This window comes from Pyrus communis, chromosome 11 (genome assembly GCF_963583255.1).
Source record: "Pyrus communis chromosome 11, drPyrComm1.1, whole genome shotgun sequence".
Classification (NCBI taxonomy): Eukaryota; Viridiplantae; Streptophyta; class Magnoliopsida; order Rosales; family Rosaceae; genus Pyrus; species Pyrus communis.
In genome coordinates, this window is record NC_084813.1 from 5,504,174 (window position 1) to 5,525,507 (window position 21,334).

Here is a 21,334-nt window from a genome sequence, read left to right on the forward strand (position 1 = left end):
TCTTACAAGTGGAACGGATCGAAGGAAAAATGTGACATGAGTAACATGACTTTTTTTCTTTCTTTCTTTAATTTGTAGAAAAAATGATATTTTAATTCGTGTTATTGGTGAGGTTTTAAATGACTGGTTTTAGAATTCTTACGTATGAATGCAATCATAGGGGTCGTAAATGACTAGTTTAAGAATTCTTACGTATGAATGCAATCATACTTTTTTTTAATATTTTATTTATGAAAAATATTAGGAGGTCACATTTTAGAACCAGTATCTAATATGGCAAGTAATGTACATGTCATGTTAATTACTATTACATACAAAGCAAAGGATTTACTCTCATTGGATATTGATTATATGCATTTGTCACATATATGCTATACTAATGTGGTAAAAAAAAAGTGATATCCTAGCAATTACTCTTCATTTAGATAAATACATACATAATATCAAATCTTTATTATAAGTGTTAACATGACATGTAATATTACTGTCGCACATCAAGAAATTCCGTAGCATGACATAGAACGTGTTATTGTTTTGTTCGTAGGGAGAATTTTTCGATATCAAATTGGTTCGATGGTTTGGTTAAGTCACTTGGGATTAGGTTCTATGTTTGATTTATTCCAATTAATTTTGGTGTGCACCCAACATTAAATAGATCTGTTTTTCTTTTGTTGGAAATTATATCACCATTTATTTTAGGAAAATTTTTGAACATACATTATCTAATTCTACACTCATATTGTATTTAATTTATTTCTTTTGATTAAATATTACACCTCTTTTTCTCAGTTGAATTTGGGCTTGCTTTTGATTTGTGGTTGGTCGCTGGATTCTATCGAGGTTGACCATGAGCAAGAAGACAGTGTGAGACAGTAGTAAGGAAACAGAAGATAGAGAAGAGGGGAGAGGTATTGGTTTATGGACACGAAAATATATGTTTACTCTTTCATTTAAATGATTTTGACGGAGTTTTATTTATGTACTAAATTGCCAACGGTCTTTGATCACATGGATGTAAATTGCCGCCGTCAAAATATCAGGGAAGTACGGATCTATTTAGCTAGAGGAAGGGGGTGATGTAATTTCTGTATTTTAAAGGACCCTCAACGGAAAACTCAATTTTAGGCTAAATTGCTAACGGTATTCACCAAAATGGTTAAATCTTAAATTTTTGCTACATAAGCTTTCTTTCAATTACCGTGTAATCACGAGTTAAGCCATTTACCTTTTAATATCTCTTTAAATCCACTTTTATCACCTAAATTACCTTCATAAACTCAATCTAATACGTAAATTTATATTTACATCTAATTAAAAAATAGAATTGTTATTAACACTTTAAAAATCTCATTTGGCACTCCAAACTTTCTATAATTAGAAAGAAAAATACACTTGTGAGGAGTGTAGAATAAGATTTTTAAAGTGCTAATAACAATTCTCTTAAAAAAATAAAAATACTAAAAATAAACACTTAAATGTCTCGAAATCATCGAAGCAATGAGAAAACGCTGAACGGTGTAGGCAAATTCCGATTCTCTCTTTCTTCCATTTAATCAACCGAGGAGTTGAAGTATTCAAAATATTTTCTTCATTTGATAAAATTTATTATTTTTCAATTGTATTGAATGTTGAAATAATTTACAAATTGCAAATCGTGAGAAAACTCGATTGGGTAAAATCATCATCTCAACACTATCATTTGAATCGTTAAATCAGATTCGACACCCAAAAAGTACACTTGGCAAAATAATGGTCGCGCTGAAGTTTTTTTTTTTTTTTTTTTTTTTTTTTGTTTTTGTTTTGGAGAATTGGACATTGTATTCCAGGATCCAAGGCCAAACAAAGATACAAAGAGGTCTACAAACTACATAAGTACAAAACAAAACAATGGACCTGAACAGTACACACAAAAGAGCCCAAAACAAGTTTTGGGGCCCAAGACAAACACAGACAAAACTACAGAACTCCCTAGAACCTTGCAGTCCCCTCCGTTGCTGGAAATGTCGAGAGCCACCATCACAATCCGTCCAACACTCCGACCAACTAGTGCTCCAACACTACAGAACATCCACGCCCGCGCAAACCCACGCCCTGAACTACCATCAAGCAGCCACCGCCCAGAAACGAAGAATCTGGTGACTCCTACAACCCATAACAACCCTCGTGTCGATACTCCCATTGAGACATAAGTCTCATTTTGTGTCTTTGGGCTAGTTAAGTAAACTTCTTTAGAAGGAGAGATTTTGGAATGAGGATCCTCTCCAGATTCTCAAATTGTATTTGTTCATCGTACATTGTCGGAAATCATTCTAAATACTTTTATTTTAAATTAAATATGAATATTACTTGATAAAAACTAATCGCACGATATATAATGAATCATTTTAAATACTTTTATTTTAAATTAAATATAAATAGTTCTTGACAAAAATTAGTCACACGATATATAATGAACGGAGATGATCCCCAGGATCCAGAGAGGATCATCCTGGGAGATTTTATGCCTTTAGTTCTCAAACGTTGTCATCATGTCATCACTATATTTGATTCTTTAAAGAAGGCATTTCAAATTAGTTGTGTCATGGTGGGCCAGTTACTGAGGAAGGATATATAGATAAAAATTAAAAAAAAAAAGTTTCAATTGCATATCATTTTTTATGGTAATTGTACAATAGCGTAAAATAGATAATTCACATCTAATGGTTAAATTAGGTGTAAGTGAAGCAATATGGGTTCAAATAAAATTTTTCATATAACAAATCCAATCCAGTTTTCTATATTTTTGCTACTAAGATTAATTTATCCAAATCATGTGCATATGTTTCATTAATTTCTAATAAGTTCCTTCTTCTTTGTCTTTTTGAAGTGGTAATCTTCCTTTTTGGTGACTCGAACACTCTCAAATAGTCAAATACACAAGAAATAAGTACAAATACACATATGCATGATAGTCATCTGAGTTAACTTTTAGATGAAATCATTTAGAAAAATAAAAGGAGCATTGTAGGTATAGCAAAATTTTCATAATCCTTCGGTGTTTTGTTATTTTTAAAAGTCGTGAGAAAATTTAAAAATAAGTAAGCCTATAAATATTTACTAAACAGATTTAATGTTTCACATTGAAGTGACACAGTTTTTAGGAAAAAAATAATCTCAAACTGGACCTTAATAACGTGTGATTGGGTATCAACAACCACTTTGGTACTTCAATTTTTTTTTCAAATGCTATTATTCTGAAGGGGAAATAATGGTGTAAGGTGAAATGACCTGAAATGTCAATACAAAGCGAAAGTCAATACTTTTATTTGGGGTAAAGGTAAGAGAGTCCGGACTCAACAACCATTTTTTTCCAAGACAAAGCCTTTGGAGGGAAGAATCATTGACAATAGGGGGATCTCCAAAGAGACTCTTAAACCTACCTAACTTAAAGCTTCAATACTAAAGAGTCATTATTCCTTTCATGACGACATCATGTGACATTATTTTACTGTACTATATCAAAATTCAACCATTCATTTTTTTTATTATCATTTAAAGTTATCTTCAGAAAATTTAATTATTGGAGACTGTTAAACAATCCATATGTGTGGAATAAATTGGTGACCACTATAACCCATAACATCTTCATAATCAACTTTCAACTTGCTGGATTCATCTGGATGATTAAACAATTTTCTAATCGAATATAATTCTCCAATTTTAATGATGATTTTTAGATGATGACAAAGAAAATGAACAATTTGCATTATCACGTTTTTACAATTACATAATGTCATGTCAATCATGTAAAAAATAATGACTTCTTACATGTAAAAGTCAAGTCATATCCATCATATATGTGCTAAACCACCAAGTTCTCAAGGCTACTTTTAAAGCATCCTCCGCATATTGTACTCGGAAATTTTACAGTACTCATACATAAAAAATATTTGTGAATGCTCAAATAAACTACAAAATCTCTCTAATTCTCTCGAATTTCTTAACTTTTAAAATTCTTTAAAATCAATTCCTAATTAAATACATCTGGAATGTTATAAATTCTTTAAAATCTTAATTGAATACACCCGGATTTCTAAGGATTTTAATAAACTATCTTAAAATTCTTATTGAGTATGCGACAGCCCGTCCCGGACTTTTAGTACCGTAGCGGTGAAATGACGGTTTTGCCCCTAATGGGTAATTGTTGTTTGTGTGGTTGTTTTGGGTTCTTGGGTGGTTGCATCCCAGCCACACATGCATCATCATCCTCATCCCCCTCTCCTGTTGACCCTATCTGTCCCGAGACCCTCTCTCTCTCTCCCATTCCTATCTTCTTGTACGGACAACACCATAACCCTTGGAAACTTCACGGATCGTGGAAACAAATTACACAGTTGTGCTCGAGAGGTCTTTAGGAGTTCAACCATACCCATTTCAGGTAAGGATACCTTCGTTTTCACGTCAAACTCAAGATCCCCCGATTTGGTCACTGTTCATGCACACGTTAATTCTTGTGTTTTTGGGAATTTCAAGCTTGTAGGAAGCTTGGTGAGGTTCTTAGGAGGCTCGGGGTAGTTCGTTTGAAGATTTTGGACGTCGGGATCGTGAGTTGCAGGTTTGGCTGGAGTTGATGATGTTTTCCCGGCGAGATTCCGTGGGTTTTAGTGCTTGAAAGTGGTATGGACTTGTTCCTCTTGTTGTAAGCTTCATTTTGGTACCAATTTTTTGAAATTTGGTTGAAAAATGAGTGAGATATCAAGCTTTGAAATTTTCGCGGTTTTCTAGCACTAGCGACGACGCCGGAGGTTGGCCGGAGAAGATGGCGGAATATTTCGTCAGTTTGGACGGAATATTCCTAACGGCGTTAACGAGATCAGTTAGTTTTAACGGAATATTCCTGGCGGCGTTAACTGACGCCGTCAGTGTGCCAGGCATGTGCCTACGCATGGGCGGCACGTGTGGTCGTGCCTTGGCCGGCGCATGGGGGCGCTGCGGCGTCGGAAGATTATTTTAAAAATATGGGGATGTTCGTGAGGTTGAGTAAATCATGTTGGTGTATTCATACACCCCATTTGAGCATTGTATGAGAAGTTATTTCGTAATGTTGGTTATGTGCTTTAAAATTAACGTTTTTATAGTTGTTTCACATATAGGTGAGACCTATCCCGAGGACGAGCGCGGTCACTCGAGGTAAGGGGGTTACGACCCTTCTACATACCAGTGAGTGGGCTTTTGGTTTTCCGTATATACCTATATACTTATGTTTTTCCCAGAAAGTGAAATGAAACGTTTATATGTTTATATGCCATGCATTATGTTTGCCCATTTAATTATGCATTATTAATTGCATATATATATATATATATATATATGTGTGTGTGTGTGTGTGTGTGTGTGTTGGTGCTGCGGACGCACAGGTAAGTGGCAGGTAAGTTATGGTTTATGTTTATGTTTAGTAGTGATTTGAGATGCATAGAGAGCTCATAACTTGCACCCCCGATGTTTGTACTCCCGCCCAGAGTTGGGCCCAATTTTTCACGTGATGTTCACCTCCCGCACCACACGCTCATCTTGGATCCAAGTTAAGTGCATAGTCCTGTCGTACAGACCACTTTAGGTGGTTCCGACTCGTAAGTGACCCGCGATTATTCGCTCAGTCTTCACGTGATCGTAGCACTTGAGCGTACTTATTATAAACCCAGTCCTGTCGTACAGACCACTTTAGGTGGTTCCGACTCGTGTGCAGGTATAGTTAGTGAGTTGGAGATTTGAGCTCTACATTCAGCCGTACATGTCACGTTAGGTGACTCCGGCTGACAGATTACATGGCATGGTTTGACATTACCTGAGTACTTGCATTTTATTTCGAGGCATTAGGCATGGCATATTTCTGAGCTTGATTTATATATATATGTATATATTCTATTTTTCTGGGAAGTATACAGGTTTTACGGCGAGGGGTTAGAACTTTGTTTATGAAATGATTTTTGAAAAGCTTTGTTTTTGCCCACTCACGCTTTCTGTTTTGCGCCGCTCCAGGTTCTAGTTTGGCTAGCGCTTTTGGTGACTCCCCAGAGGATTTTCCCGGCCTATCTGACAGATTATCACCAGTGTAGGACCACCTTTGGGTGTGTTTATTTAGTGTCGTTTCTCCCGGACTGCACTAGGTCTTTCGTGCTTTGAACTTTGTTTTTCACACTTACACTTGCACATGTATGTTATTTAACTTGTGTATAGCTGGGTTTTTATTTATTCGTACTTTTATTATTATTTATCAGTTTCCGCACTGTGCACATGGTTACATCACTTCCACGTGACGGCCAGCATGCCCTGATCTCGGTCGGGTTGTGTCAGAGTACCCTTTAAATTTAAGAGAATTAATTAAAATTATGATTGAATACCCCTATATTTATTAATAAAATTAAAATCCTTCAAATTCCCAATTGAAGACACTATAATGTTTGAACTACAAGCCACTTAATACTGTTGTCTACTGGTATTCCTCTTCACTTATAAGTGAGAGGTCTTAAGAATTCTTGCCAAAGGCGAAATCGAATCAAATTATTATGGCTCACACATATCTCACCCCTTGCAAATAACATATGTTCACAACTTAAACTTCATAATCACAACCATCAATTTCTTATTCTTTATTTGAAGATCGCACCTATCCAAAAATCATTTAGAATCGAAGATAATTTGGTCATCCAAATGTATGGACTAAATGAGTGGTTCATCATGAATATGTCATTTGGTACTCATATCGTCGTCGGTTTGTTCCATACATTTAGATGCATAAATAATCTTTGATTCAAATGACTTTTAGTAGGGACCTTCAAATGAAGATTAAGAAATTGAACATTTTCGATTAGAGAATTTATATGGTGAAAATACGTTATTTGCAAATAGGTAAGATATGTGCATTCTCCTAGAAAGGGATGCAAGTATTATCATATAGTTAATAACACAAATGACATTGTTATTACTGTAACAAAATTAGTGTTTACATTGTAGACATCCTATTACATTGTTAAAATAAGTTGTTACGTGTCAAGGTAAGTGCATTATAAAATTATCATTCGAAGTAAAGGGTACCGATACTCTTTATCTTTATATATAAAGCCAACAAACCCTTTTGGGGTCACAAGCTTCACCAAATTTTTTTGGACAAAAATGCCCCCAAAACAAAAAAAATTCAAAAGCAACCCAAAACAATGCAGGGGTATTTTCGTCATTTTAATAGTATTTTTTAAATAATTAATTCTTTTTGTACAATTTTTTTTAATTAGTACTTCACAATAGACTAGGAATAATGTAATTTAATAAGTTGTTCATTAAATATTATTTTTTCTATTTTTAAACACGTTCAAAACATCTTAAGAGACGTATAATTATGGTTATAAAAAATGTCTTTCGCACGCACATAATAATGTAATTAAATTAGTTGTCAAATGATTGGTTTTTTTTTTTTTTTGAATAAACGATATTATCTACACTGAGGGGGTGGGGGTGAGCTTAGCCTCATAATAGACTAGCAATAATGTGATTCAATCAGTTGTTTGTTAAATATTATTTTCTCTATTCTTAATGTAAATTCAATAGAATGTAGATGGAAATTGAAAGACCAATTTTATTATATGAATTTAGCTGCTTTGATTGGTTTGTGAGGGGTTTTTTCTAGTATGATCTAAGATTATTCATTTACTTCAAATATTTGACTTTCCTTTTGTCAATTCACTCATATAAATACATTTAAAACATATAAGTCATACGTAGCACGCCGTAATTTAAAAAATATATTCTACACGCGCGTGAACGCGTGCATGAAGGCTAGTTTATTTTAAGGGTGGCGTAGACTAACCCACAAGATATTAGCTTTCAAAATGCCAAAACACCTAACTATAAACTCTCACCAACCTCCATGTCTTTGTCCATGCGCGTGCATGAAGGCTAATTTATTTTAAGGGTGCCGTAGACTAACCCACAAGATATTAGCTTTCAAAATGTCAAAATACCTAACTATAAACTCTCACCAACCTCCATGTCTATTTTTGTCAATTGCGTGACATGATGACATGATAACAATTAATAAGGATGTACTACCACCAATAGAGGATTAACGCATATATTTCATTCTTCTAACTAAAGCTTCTATCCATTAATTTTTTTAACAAACGATATTATTTAAGGGAATGAGCTTAACCTTACAATGGACTAACAATAATATGGTTCAAATCTTCTTTTGGTGAGAATTGAATCTAACACCTCTCACTTACCATTAAAAAGGAATACCACTGAACTGTAGAATATCACTAAACTGTAGTACTAAATGACTATATGACATCCTAGATTATACTATACACACCACAAGTGTCCAATCCAACCAAGAAACTTCAAGACCTTAAATCATTATATTATAGGAGATGGATCTGTGACACGATATTTTTTTACATAGATTTTAAACCATTACATTATCCCCTGTCAATAGTTAAGATTTAACCTAATATCCAATTAATTTGACTTTTGAGAAATTAAATATATATTGGAAATAAAAACATGAAACCTTTTTTAATTATGACTCTGATTTTCTCTCCTAATCCCATTAACTTTCCATTTTTTCCCTGTTCTTTTCTCTTGGTCTTCACCAACAATCTCTTCTGTTCTCTATTTTTATTGAAAATTAACCGCAGCTTTAAGTTCAAACTTCGTACAGTGCTGACAAAAAAAAAACCTTCCATCTCTCTTCTCTATCCATCCTCACTTGAGATAATTTTAATTTTTAAGAGGAAATTGTAGCAATGACATATCAACTTTAACTCAATTGGAGTGATGATCACTCAACTAAAATTTGTAATCATTGGTTCCTTAACTCATCAAAACGTGTAGATATGGTCATTTTCGTTAATTTCGTCAGAACTTCCATCAAAATGAGTAACGTATCACGCATGTGAGGCTAAATCAAAGGGCAAACGCAAAACAATCTTATGGAGTTCACATGTGGGGTTTCTAGCAATTAAAATCCCAGATTCCAGTAATCCAATAAGCTAAACAAAGTTCAAGACAAAAAAATTGTGCAAACTTGCATTATCCAACAAATTGTTCATACATGAAACATGTATATAAACAGAGACTCGATTTAATAAGAATTTGAAGTCAGGACTGTTGCTTCGCTGCCCATCGCGCAATGTGGCTTCGTGATTTGGACTCTTCATTTTTCCAAGCTCACTGTAGTATCATTCCTGCAAAATAATAACCAAATCGAAAATCATTGGTAAAGTTCATCTCACGCCATAGTGTTTTATTGAAAGGCTGTATCACTTGATTGTGATCATTGTTTGTGATCATTCAACAAGGACCTAAAAGATAGACACATCATGAGACCAGATTACATAGAATTGGAGAGAGAGAGAGAGAGAGAGAGAGAGAGAGAGAGAGAGAGAGAGAGAGAGAGAGAGATGAGAGGGGAATACCTGGTAGGATGGTATTGGAAAAATGAACCGAGATACAGACCTCACTTAAGTCTACCAAATGCTGAGTACGGTTTGAGCTCAGACAAATAAAAATAACGCCACACAGTCCTGCATTTTCTATTGAATCGGACCAACCATCTAGTCCAAGGTAATGCCATGCACAGGACAGCCTAGCCCCACCCTTTAATAATTCCATCAAATGTGCCAAGATTGCATAGTATGGGCAAAAACTCTTTTCGTTTTCTGCTTTTAGTATAACTTGATTATTATGGCACATTCTTTCCTACGAGTATGTATTTCTGCGCACACGCGAGAGAGAGAGAGAGAGAGTATACATATGAAATCATACAGTTCTCATGTCCAAAGGAAAAACCCATAAATGGTGATGGGAATGAATCTAAGAGAGAGCGAATAGCCCTTCTGCAACGGTTTATATATTACTTCATATAAAACCTACATCAAATGGAAAAACCACCGTCTGGGTGCATGTTACTGTGTATACAAAAGAAACAAAACAGAGACTAACCGACATTTTCGTTACTAGAGCTAAAATCATGCACTTTTGAGCTTGCCCATCAATCGCTACCTGTCATCTCTATACGCACTTTACTCTAACTAACGTTAAGTGATCTTGCGTTCTCTGCACCCTTGCCCAATTCCATCAGTTCTTTGAAGCATTCCCTACCAGAAGGTTCAATATCGACTTTTGGACTCTCTCCCTTCGATAAGGTCATAGTCTCCGGTGTGAGCTGTGCAGAGTCAATACCAGTCTTCATACCAGCCTCCAATTCACCAGCATACATTTGGCCATTATCCTTCAATCCGGCATTTTCCTTGGCTTGACCCCCCTCTCGTTCATCAATAACTTTATGGTCACCTACTGCAGCAGAGTCAATACCAGCCTTCATATCTGCCTTCGATTTACCAGCAGACATTTGGCCATTATCCTTCAATCCATCATTTTCCATGGCTTGATCCCCTTCACGTTCATCAATAACCTTATGCTCACCTACTGTGGCAGAGTCAATACCAGTCTTCATATTGGCCTGCACTGCACCAGCAGATATTTGGCCATTATCCTTCAATCCGTCATTTTCCTTGGCTTGCTCACCTTCACATTCATCAATAACTTTATGCTCACCTACTGTGGCAGAGTCAATACCAGTTTTCATATTGGCCTCCAATTTGCCAACAGATATTTGGCCATTATCCTTTACTCCGTCATTTTCCTTGACTTGATCATCCTCACGTTCATCAATAACTTTATGCTCGCCTACTGTTGCAGAGCCAATACCAGTCTTCATATTCGCCTCCAATTTACCAGCAGATATTTGGCCATCATCCTTCAATCCGTCATTTTCCTTGGTTTGATCACCGTCACATTCTTCAGTAACTTTATGCCCACCTAGTACAAAACAGTCCGCAGATTTGCTTCCAGCTGAGACTCCACGTCTAGATATCCTTCAAATGAAATTTCAGTTAGGGACCAAAAGAAATAATAGTTCAAGACAATCTGAAAGCAACCAACTCTCTGCGCAAGATTGTTGATTGGATACTCATGTGGCATCCTCAAGTCAAGAGCAGGTCTAAGAGTAGGTGAAAGAAGAAAACCAACCTTTTTGAGGACAGACCGGTGTTTGTTTGTTTTGATGGCCCTGATTTTGGTTTCTGTTTTCTCTTTTGTGGTAGTCTGATCAAGATGCACAACCGAATCATTAATAAGATTAGAGAGGCATGTACATGGAAGCAGCCACACTGTGCTAGGCGAGGTAAATACGATATCAACCATTCGGTGTGAAGAATGACTTATGAGCAATCTAAGCTATACTCTGCATAAAATCTTTGACTGTATTGAATTAAGGTTGTGGTTACTTATTTTCCACTGCTAGGGTACTTTTGAAAGCCTATTGCATTGATCCTTTGGTTTGAAAACTCAATCTGTAAGTAATATGAAATTGCATCTGTATTATTAGGTTAACCACTAAAAGAAGCAAAAATTATATGGAAAAAAAAAAATTATAGTGAAAATACATTCAAAACTCTTATTAAGGGAGCTCATTACTGTCATATAATTGTGACAAATACTCAAGAAAAACTTTTTCTGTGTTGTCGTGCAAAAATGCAAAGGACATCCAAGGTTTGTCCAGAACACGATGAGAATTTCAGGAGTAATGATGACAAGAAAGATTGGTTGTGCTTCCCCTAATTGTCTAAAGCGGCCAGAGAGAATCGGTTTTGCAAACACCAGTTTAACCATAAAAGACAGACACTTGTCAGAGGCACAAGAGAGTGAATTTTCTATGAAGTTAACTGATATTATTTAGGGAATAATACTTACGTATCAGAAGCAGCAAAAGGTTTTATCAGATTCTCCAATTCGACCTGTTGAAGAAAAAGAAAAGTTACGCAGGATAGGGAATAATAACACCAATGATTAAAATATGAATAACAAAAAAAAGTGCAATTTAAGGCACAACACATACGTCTGGCAAATCATCTCCAATCAGTTTCCAGCGCTGCTTTTTGAGGTTCAGGTTTTCTTCATCCCCATCAGCATACAACACCTGTGCAAGAAGTCAAACAGAAAAAAGTTATGCATCATGCTAAGAAAATTATGAAATGAACCATAACTGTCGGGCTATATGACCAAGGAGATCATGTCTATAACTCAAGGACTCTAGTAGTGGAAGATCTTCGATCTAACATTTCATCTTTGTTTGTGATACGCAAAAGAAGACAGACAATATAGCATGAAGGCCAAAGACCATAAATCCAACTCACCAAGTGTTTCTTTTTGGCAGGGTCGTAAGAAGAAACAACACCTTCATAAAACCTGCAGAGAGAAATTTCATGCAAGAAAATAATCATTTGGGGTTTAAAACTCCAGCGTCACAGACTTAGTGGGGCCATATAAAAAAGCATTGAAAAATCGCATGAAGAATAAAGCATTAACCCAAGAGGGATTTGACTCTTCTGGCAGTTTGGGAAGCCAAAAATTTCACCCATGGGGTATCTACTGAAGGGATCATAAGCGGAAACAAAATAACACATCAAAACCTCCTGCAAGTCATGGTCAAGTTACTGACTTCTTGCGTTGGATCAAGAACAGAGATATGAATTCCGCAGCAAACAATACAAATCCAAAATTCAGTGCCAAAGAATCACATTCATCATTTTTTGAACCCCAAAACGTCCTGTTTTATGACATACTATATCAACCTTCTCTGTCATATGAGATAGACCTGACCCAGGAATGAAGAAACAAAACCCATTTACAATAATTTCAATATTGACAAATCCTAACCAAGGTTTTGCAAAACCCTAACCAGATTCTGTACAAAATTACAAACATAATGGCAAGTCCCCTCTTGAGCGAAGCATACCCAATTATAATATCCACAAGCATATTCATCAGTGTCCACTCGAATCCACTGAAAGTCATGGAGCCTTTTTATTATAGCAAAATGTTATTTGATAATGTTTCCAAGTCCTAAAGGCATTAGTGATCAATAAAACCTAGCAAACATAGAAACATGAAAACAACTGACGGTATAAGGTGAAAGTAAATATTGACTAACTACAAATAGAATGTCATTTTATCATCAGTTCTGCAATACTCACTTTTTGTCCTGTGGCCACCAAACCTTTATTCTTCTGTCAACCAACCGTTCACCGAGATCAGGCATTTGAGAGGCCTAAATTGGAAAAGTTGAATTTACAAAAACAAAAAATTATTAAATATACCAATAAATGAATAGATAAAAGGGGATGTGTGAGCTTAGAAGTTAGAAGAAACTGAAATTCGTTACCTGGAAGCATGTTCTTAAAACAATACATTCAAATTAGTAAGGATATGTAATAGCTAACAGAAAATACCTGCCTAGCATGCTGCATACTTGACTAAATACATCAGGGGGGAAATGGACATTTGGTATTCAGGAAAGCATCCACCAAACTTAGTTTAAGAGTAAATGAAGTAAGAAACATATTTATTTCTGTCTTTTGGTTGCATTAGCCCACCCCAAGGGCTTAAACAAGCACATATTGATTGTGCATTTTCACGATAAAGGGAAGGTGATTATTCCCATATAGTAGGACACAATACTTTGACCACTTACATAAAAATAATAATAAAGGTGACAGACTTGTTGGTGTTTTTCCACGTATAGTGCTGATAGATTAGTAAAAGGTTAAACTTATTGAAAAGAATGTGTAACAAATCATGCAAAAAGAGATGTAAACTAATACATATTGGCACAAAAATAACTGCAGAAAGCATGTATAAGCATAAAGGTTTTTCCACAAATGAACACCACGGTTCCAAATCCAATGCGCTCTCCTTAATATCTTTACTTCTCCAGTTAGAACTTATTCTAGTGTAACTATAAACTATAAAGAGAGATACATGTTAACTTTGGAGGATTCCCAAGTTCAAAAAGTACACCATAGTACCAAATCCAATGTGAGCTCCTTAAGATATTAAATCTCCAGTTGAAAATTGAAATCCGCAGAGACTACCCATACCTCACTGTTTCTGCTCTATTAACTAAGGCCCGTTAAAGAAGTAAGAAACGAGGAAAAATATTATAAGACCGCAATACATTACTAAAATGCATTGGCCTTGCTACTAGTTTAATACTTTCCTTATCATCAAGGGAAAGAAAGCATGAATTATCAATTTTAATGCCACTACTTAACTCAAATACACCTGATTTCAGAACTTTGTTGTTGGACTGAATATTCTAATGTACAAAGACCAAACTGAACAAAAACAGCATTTTTTTTTTTCCATATCTTCTGACAAAAAGCAGAGGCATGGAAAGAGATATTGAGAACCTTTTACATATTAGTCACTGAGATTTTACTCAGGTTAAATCTTTTGTAATCCAATAACAGTGTTAATAATACTGTTCATTTGCACTGCTTCATCTACAAGACGATGCTAAAAGGGCCATTTAGATTGAAATAAAAAAGTTGGGGCCAATAAAGTATACAGCCAACCTAATGTTGTTCATCTACACTTTTTAATTAATATTACTCAAACAATGGTCCAAAGCGACAAAGTGAGGATAATGGTTGAGTTGAATGACCAAAAATATATTAAAAAATAAATAAAAACAAACAAACAAACAATACCAAAGGTATACTTTTTGTTCAAAAGAGAAAAAAATTGTAAGTATGATTTAGCACCAAAGTATAACTAAGCATACTTTAAATTGCAAATGAAGTTTAGAATCCTTACCTCTTCCTTTTCAATGATACGCTTCCTCTTGAGAACCACTTTAGGGGTTCCTTCATTATCTTCATTCATTTTTTTCGCAGACTCAGAAATCTTTTGCAGAAGTGGATAATTTCATATGGGAGACCCAGCCAAATATAGAAGAAAATTAAAAGTCATTACTGGTGACAACTTAAAATTTCAATATCTATTTATTTTTGCATCATTGTCAGAGAAAGTACCTTGCTACCAGACGCTTCAGCACTCTCCTTTTGAGAAGCATAATTCCCCCTACTTTTCTTAATACGACGATGGACAGATGATGGATCAGTGGTACTCTTCGTTTCAACATCTAAAGACGACTGTTGTTGTGATGCTTTATCAGGATCACTAGGAACTTCAGATTCCTTATCTGTGACCACATTTACAGAAGAACGAATGCAGCCCTCATTTGATTTTTCAGCAAGTCTAACATCTCTAAGCTGCTCCCGTAGTTTTTCTCCTATGTTAACAGTCCCCTTATATTTCTTTCTCGGCTCGGGCTTTTCTTCTTGAGGAGTTCTCTCCTCAATTTGAGCAATTGAGAACTCTTGCTTCACAGCTGAAAGGGAACTAGGATCAGCAGCATGGTCTGCTACATCTTTCTTCTTCAGTCGGCGCCTTATGTGTTGGGATCCACCAAGAGGGTTGTTCGGAAGAAACAGAGAAGCTCCTACATCCCTTTCAGTTTTAGGTTTGGAACCAGGTGGCTCCCTCACATTTTTAAGCATCAAGGGCACATCAGCCTTTGCATGAAGAAGATCATTTGTAGGTGAAGGATTAGACACCTTGTAATCAGACTTACCGCTGGCAGATGGTTTTTGAGTTTTTCTCCCACTACTAATCCAAGAATGGTCATAGCCTTCCGCTGGGTTCATTAAAGAATTTGGCTTCCTGCCTCTCTTTTTTGGGGCCGAGGATGGCTCAATTTCTGATTTAACAGCGTTCAGAGAGAGTGAATTGTTGGGTTGAGCATTGTCATATCCTTCTTCTGAACCCTTCAAAGATTTTGATTTCTGACCTCTCTTCTTGGGAGCCGAGCATGGCTCAGTTGCTGATTTGATAGCTTCTGAAGAGGAGTTGTCTGGTTTAGCACTATCTCTTGAATCAACAACCTTGGAGGGTTTAGTACGATGGCAATGCTGTAATCTTGCAGTAGAATTTTTATGTCTGATGTGTTCATCCTCAGTAGAAGCGGCTACAGTCTTTTCAACTTCTCTGGGACAAACAGCAATGGCCTTGGGCCCCTCGGTCACCTGGATAATGAAGAAGTTTTTTTATTGATGAGTGTAAGTTTCAAATGAAAAAGGAAAAAGAAAGGAAAACAAAGAGGAGAGGAATGGACATAACAGTAAATATACATGAACAAATCATTCAGTACTTCCTAATTCACATACAAGCACACATGCACAAAGACTTATGTCATAACTCATAAGCTAGATCATACAACTTTCCTCCCAATAAATTTTCCTGACATGCCATGTAATATAAGCAAAGCAGTGTCATTCCAATTTCTCTAACAATCTCTACATAGAAAGTAGCATAACAGTAAATATAAATATATATATATATATATATATATGTATGAACACACCAAGGCTGACAATATCACCAGTTTGGCTTACCAGAATCTTCACAGAATCATTAACATGATCATGTTTGACAGCTTGACATCCATTTTGGCATATAGAAGCCACTATTTGAGCATAATCATCCAAAGCAGTGTCCATGGACTTCACTGCTTCCACTAGATAAGGTTTAAGCTTAGCTGAAGAACTGTCTATAACCTTCTCCCCCAATTTCCATGAAAAATGTGAAACAGTCTGAAAAAGTAACAGGCATCTTAAGTGAAGAAACAGAATGATTTATAACAATTTAATAATAATAATTCATAAAAAAGAACAGAAGAAAACAAAAAAAGATGTAAAGGAGAAGATTATGACCTGATTTTCCTTTCTAACACTGGATAAAAGAGCTTTGACAAGATCCACAGGAATTTCTTCACTTTCATCTAAAACCATGGTCATAATAGTTTCCATGGCTGAAAATACAGAATGTGGATGATTGGACCTTAACATTAATCAAGTAGAAGCCATAAGTTGTAAATCATTTGAAAGAAATACATGAACTACTGTATTTGAGATAGTAGACAAAGCTTCAAGTTGTCATTAAAATCAAAACACACCACGCACAGAGAGATTGTCTATTTTATAACTTACTTTTTATATGAATAATTCTACAGAAAATAAATAGCATGAACACCACAGATACAATGATTGTCTATTTTATAACTCCATACACCTTCTCTGTCATTAGAAGTAAACAAAGAAACCCTGTTTCTTTCCTCCACAATCATGTCTTCTGAGAAAAGATTCAATTGAGAATGCTCAGCATTGTTATTTTAACTTTTCCCTTTCACTTTGAAAATTTGGTGTAGATTCCATCTGTTTTGGTGGCGACGGTTTGGCCTAAAAACTGCTAATCTTTGCTAGCAGGTTTGGGTTGAGGGACACAAGAAGGCTATGGAACAAAGTTCAGTTTCGGACTCTTTGGGCTTCTGTCTCTAATGATTTTAGGCTTATTTCTTTCTCTTATATTTGGTGGGACTGGAAGTTTGTGGTGCTGTAGTCCTTTTAGCCTGTTTGGATTTTTAAGCTGGTTCTGTTTCTCTCCTGCTTTCTTTTCTTTTAGTGGTCTTCTAGACCACTTTCTTTTGCCCTTTGTTTTTTACACTATTCTAAAAATCCCTGTCTAGCGCCGCCTAGGCGTTAGGCAGCTGGCCACCGTCCCGATTAATGCTTAGGCGTTTGAAAATTAAGAAAGGGCACATAGACCTGCTAAGGCGCCCGCCTAGACCGCCTAGGCACCCGCCTAGCCTGCCCAGACCCTCCTAGGTTGCAACTCACTTAGGCAGAAAATAGGTAACTTTCATTTTGCATTTTATTTTTTTCAATAAATTGTAAGAGACTTGTCGAATACTTAAATCAGCACACATTATATGCTTGTTCCCCATGTTTTCATTATGTTCCAATACTTCATAATATATGTGTCATTCTAGTTTGTAGTTTATGATGAAATTTTATATATTTTAAGTATAAACATACACTTATTTATATGAAATATAATGGATTTAGTTAAATCCGCCTAGTCCGCCTAGGCGCCTAGGCGCTAGGCCTCAGCTCGCCGCCCGACTAGCGCCTAGCGTCTTTTAGAACCTTGGTTTTTAAGTCAAATGAGAGTAAAAGTTCAAAATGGATCTTTGAGAACAGAAAGTATCTACAAGAAAACTGTGAAGATGATGATCTGATGAGGAAAATTGTCTAAATTCATTACGCAAATGAAACTATGAATAAATTTTCCAGTGTTTTTTTGTTATTCCCTCTTCTTGGAGTGCAGATAGGAAACCCTACAAATCTCTGGCTCAAGATCAGTGCAGACCATACAATCTGAAGAAACTCATCAATAATTTCTAGGTGCATAAAACATACAGTTTTACCTCGCTAACTCTGATTAGCGAACTGTGGTTTGAAGGAAAACATGCCCAGTATTAACGTGAAAATTCTGCCCCACTTCAGAATAACATGCTCTTGATACAGACAATAAAAGACAAGAAACCTCTAGGAATCAACTTGAAATAACAAAAATAAAAAACCCTACTATTCCATGCAAACAATTGCCTAACTATTAATAAGAAGTGGAGCAGTACAGTTTTTCTCATGCCATTCACGATATATAAATATGTGACACGAAAATTCCTATGCTTCCATATCAAAATACCAGATAATATTGCAGAAGTTTCTGGTAGTTGTATATATCTAATATATATATATATATTAAAGATCATTATATGAGAGAAAACTTCACTTACCAAAAATGAAAGTTTACAACAAATTTCATTTCTCAATTCAACCACAATTCACATTCCAGCAAAGCATCATCAGAAGTCAATAAGTAACATCATAAACAGCATGAATAAAGCTCTTACTGGGTTAATTTAAGGAAATGTTGAAACATCTTAAGAATTAATGCACTGCAACCAAGGTCCAGCATCAGCAAGCTTGACCTGACCTTTGCCACAATATGAAGAATGGAAACTGCCTTTCTATAAAAGGGACTGGAAACATACGACAGTTTCTCAAAAGCTGCTACAGTCAGCTGAAAGATTTCCTGTTCAACCAATAAATGGAAAATGAAGTCCTAAGAGCCCATAAAATTAAAATATATTCATTGGAGGATGCAAGATGTAGAACTTCAAAATGATTAACGATTACTTTAGATCGTAGACAATTTACTAGAGCAACAATACCTTCATCCATTCATCATTGTATGGAGGAACCGGTGCTGTTATTCTCGTAAGCTCAGTAATGCAAGAAGCAACATATAGCTTCACATCCACATCTGAGTGCCTAAACAGCTCATCAGAAATTAATGCCTTCATTATCGGTAGGAGTGCATCTTGCATGGACCTGTGTGGTGCTTGCTCAACATTTGACAACAAACCCTCAGCTTCCTAAAATACAAAAAAAAAACAGAGGATCTCAGGTTTTCGCAATTTGAAAAGCCATAAAGAAAAAACAAAAATACATGAGATAGGTATAACGAACAAAACAACTAAATGAGGACAAATCATAAATAGATTTATGCATATCATCAAGACAGAACAATTAACCACTGCATTTGCAATTATCTAGTAAAATCTGTGAAAGAGCAAGGTGGACTAGACATGCTTGAAGCACCACAAGAATCAGCAATATCACTATAGTAAAGTTCTTAGGTACGAGCCGTTAACCATGTAAAGCAGCCACTTCCATCTTCCAGTTCTCACTGGCTAAATCTTCTAGAGAAGATAGGCTTCCAAGAAATAAGCCATATGTGAGCAATATGATTTAGTGCAGACAGAATACTAAGGAGTAATAAACCAACTGAATGGCATCGAAGATCAACTTTATCTAATTTAAGAAAATGATCATCTCAAGCCTTACTTGTCAGAAGTAGAGAAAAAGTGTATATCAAGTTCAAAACAGGCTAAACCCCTCTCACATGCAAACCAGTCCAAAAAAGGGCAGCCTACTGTGACTGTTTCTAGGGAGACAGTTTTCACAACTTGAACCCGAGAACCACTAGGTTGCTTGGGCAAGCCAAATTGCTGCTCTAAGATAAGCATTCAATGAAGGTGAGTCTAATAACCCAAAATATGTAGGGCCTTGTGAAACTAAAGAGACTAAAAAGAAAAACCACAGATAATCATGTTTAAGACCAGACGAACAAACAGGCTCTAACAATGAGGAAAGATCATCAATAAGTTTAAACCTTTGGAAATGTACCATCATCAAGTAAACAAACATGTCTTTGCAATTGGACCTGTCAATATCTAAGTATGATTTTATTTAGGCATCACGCAGATTATCAAATCTGAACAGAAATGCTGAGGAGGTACTTATTGGAAGTGTATAGAAATCATTAATTTACTTATTATGAATTTGCGTAACGTCATAGAAGGTTAAACAACCTACACCGCCACGCATGCACACACACGCAACATCTTTTAACAAGCAACAGTATACATTCATTATCTTTTGATAAGCAACAATGTGAATCAAATATTCAAATATGAAAAATCATAGGCAACAAGAAATTGGGAAATAAAAGTCATCTGTTCATTTAAAACACAATAGTGACTGGAGCAAACAAACATCAACAAGAAACCGAAACCACATCAAAAGGCCAATTTTTTGGTAAAAATTGGGCAAAAATAAGCCCCCATTTAAGCCCGACTCTAACGAATTCAGAAAATGATGATCAACCCATCTCAAGCCATCACTCATTTGTATTCTAACGTTTTCAATTAGCCCAAAAGAAACCCAAATACACACACAGAAACCTATAAAACACCAACAGTCAGTAATTCAACAAAATGATGATCAACCCACTTCAGCATTCCCATGAATTCATCCAACCCAACAAAGAAAATTAGCTCAGTAAACATGTATATGACCATATGTGTGTATCTGTCTGTGTGTGTTGTCTAAGCAGTAAAATACAACACAGAGAGAGAGAGAGAGAGAGAGAGAGAGAGAGAGAGGGTATAGGGGGCATTACACCAAGGAATTTGAGAAGCTCCTCGGTAGCCGAAGGAGGGTTGAGGAGAATATTTCCAGCCTCCTTGAGCTGCTCCTCCAGCTCTTTCTCAGAGGAACAAGACATTTCAACAACCACCCAGAAAACAAAGCAGCCAAGTTTTAGGGATTTAAGCCCGGGCGTTGGGCACGCTACTCTCTCTCTCTCTCTCCAGTTAGTGTACTGGGTTTTTTCGGTTTTGCCTCGCACGCCATCAAAATCCCATCTTTTGTGCACATTGGCGCTTTCGTTCTCGAACGCTGGCCTAAAATAAGAGAAATGATTTTGATACCGCTTTTTTAGCATTTTACACACTTTTGTTTTATTTTAACAGTTGATTTTGTTTGATTTATTCAATGTGATGGATAACAATAAAAGAGCGGGTGAGACGAGATGTGAAAATCAATTTGGTCAAATTACAAGTTTGCCCTTGTAATATTTGAATTTGGAGGGTAATGGTATGATTTTGATGGTATTGTATTGGCTAATAAAGTCATTGTAGCACCAATTT

The 21,334-nt window shown here is 35.9% G+C and overlaps 1 protein-coding gene across 2 annotated transcripts; it reads right to left on the reverse strand.

Moving 5' to 3' along the window:
• Positions 1 to 9,816: 9,816 nt before the first annotated feature.
• On the reverse strand, positions 9,817 to 21,032 carry LOC137707870 (sister chromatid cohesion protein PDS5 homolog D-like). Of its 2 annotated transcripts, none has more exons than XM_068446802.1 (13): positions 20,806 to 21,032; positions 19,013 to 19,216; positions 18,692 to 18,873; positions 16,650 to 16,776; positions 16,332 to 16,529; positions 14,910 to 15,962; positions 14,692 to 14,781; positions 13,071 to 13,144; positions 12,231 to 12,282; positions 11,933 to 12,013; positions 11,788 to 11,831; positions 11,065 to 11,139; positions 9,817 to 10,901 (listed from the first exon to the last, which is right to left on the reverse strand). In XM_068446802.1, exons 1-13 carry the CDS (start codon positions 20,908 to 20,910, stop codon positions 10,061 to 10,063), a joined length of 3,126 nt encoding a protein of 1,041 aa, XP_068302903.1. In that variant the 5' UTR covers positions 20,911 to 21,032; the 3' UTR covers positions 9,817 to 10,060. The 2 variants fall into 2 exon arrangements, with proteins under 2 accessions (XP_068302903.1, XP_068302902.1); XM_068446801.1 differs by having other exon boundaries at positions 9,817 to 10,910.
• Positions 21,033 to 21,334: the final 302 nt, after the last annotated feature.

Excerpts from the sequence above, each read along its gene's own strand:
- LOC137707870 (XM_068446801.1), bottom strand. The coding sequence starts at position 20,910 with ATGTCTTGTTCCTCTGAGAAAGAGCTGGAGGAGCAGCTCAAGGAGGCT. Across the intron at positions 19,217-20,805 it reads AGCTTCTCAAATTCCTTGGT|GAAGCTGAGGGTTTGTTGTC; the intron begins GTAATGCCCCCT and ends TTTGTATTTTAG. Across the intron at positions 16,530-16,649 it reads GTGTTAGAAAGGAAAATCAG|ACTGTTTCACATTTTTCATG; the intron begins GTCATAATCTTC and ends TTACTTTTTCAG.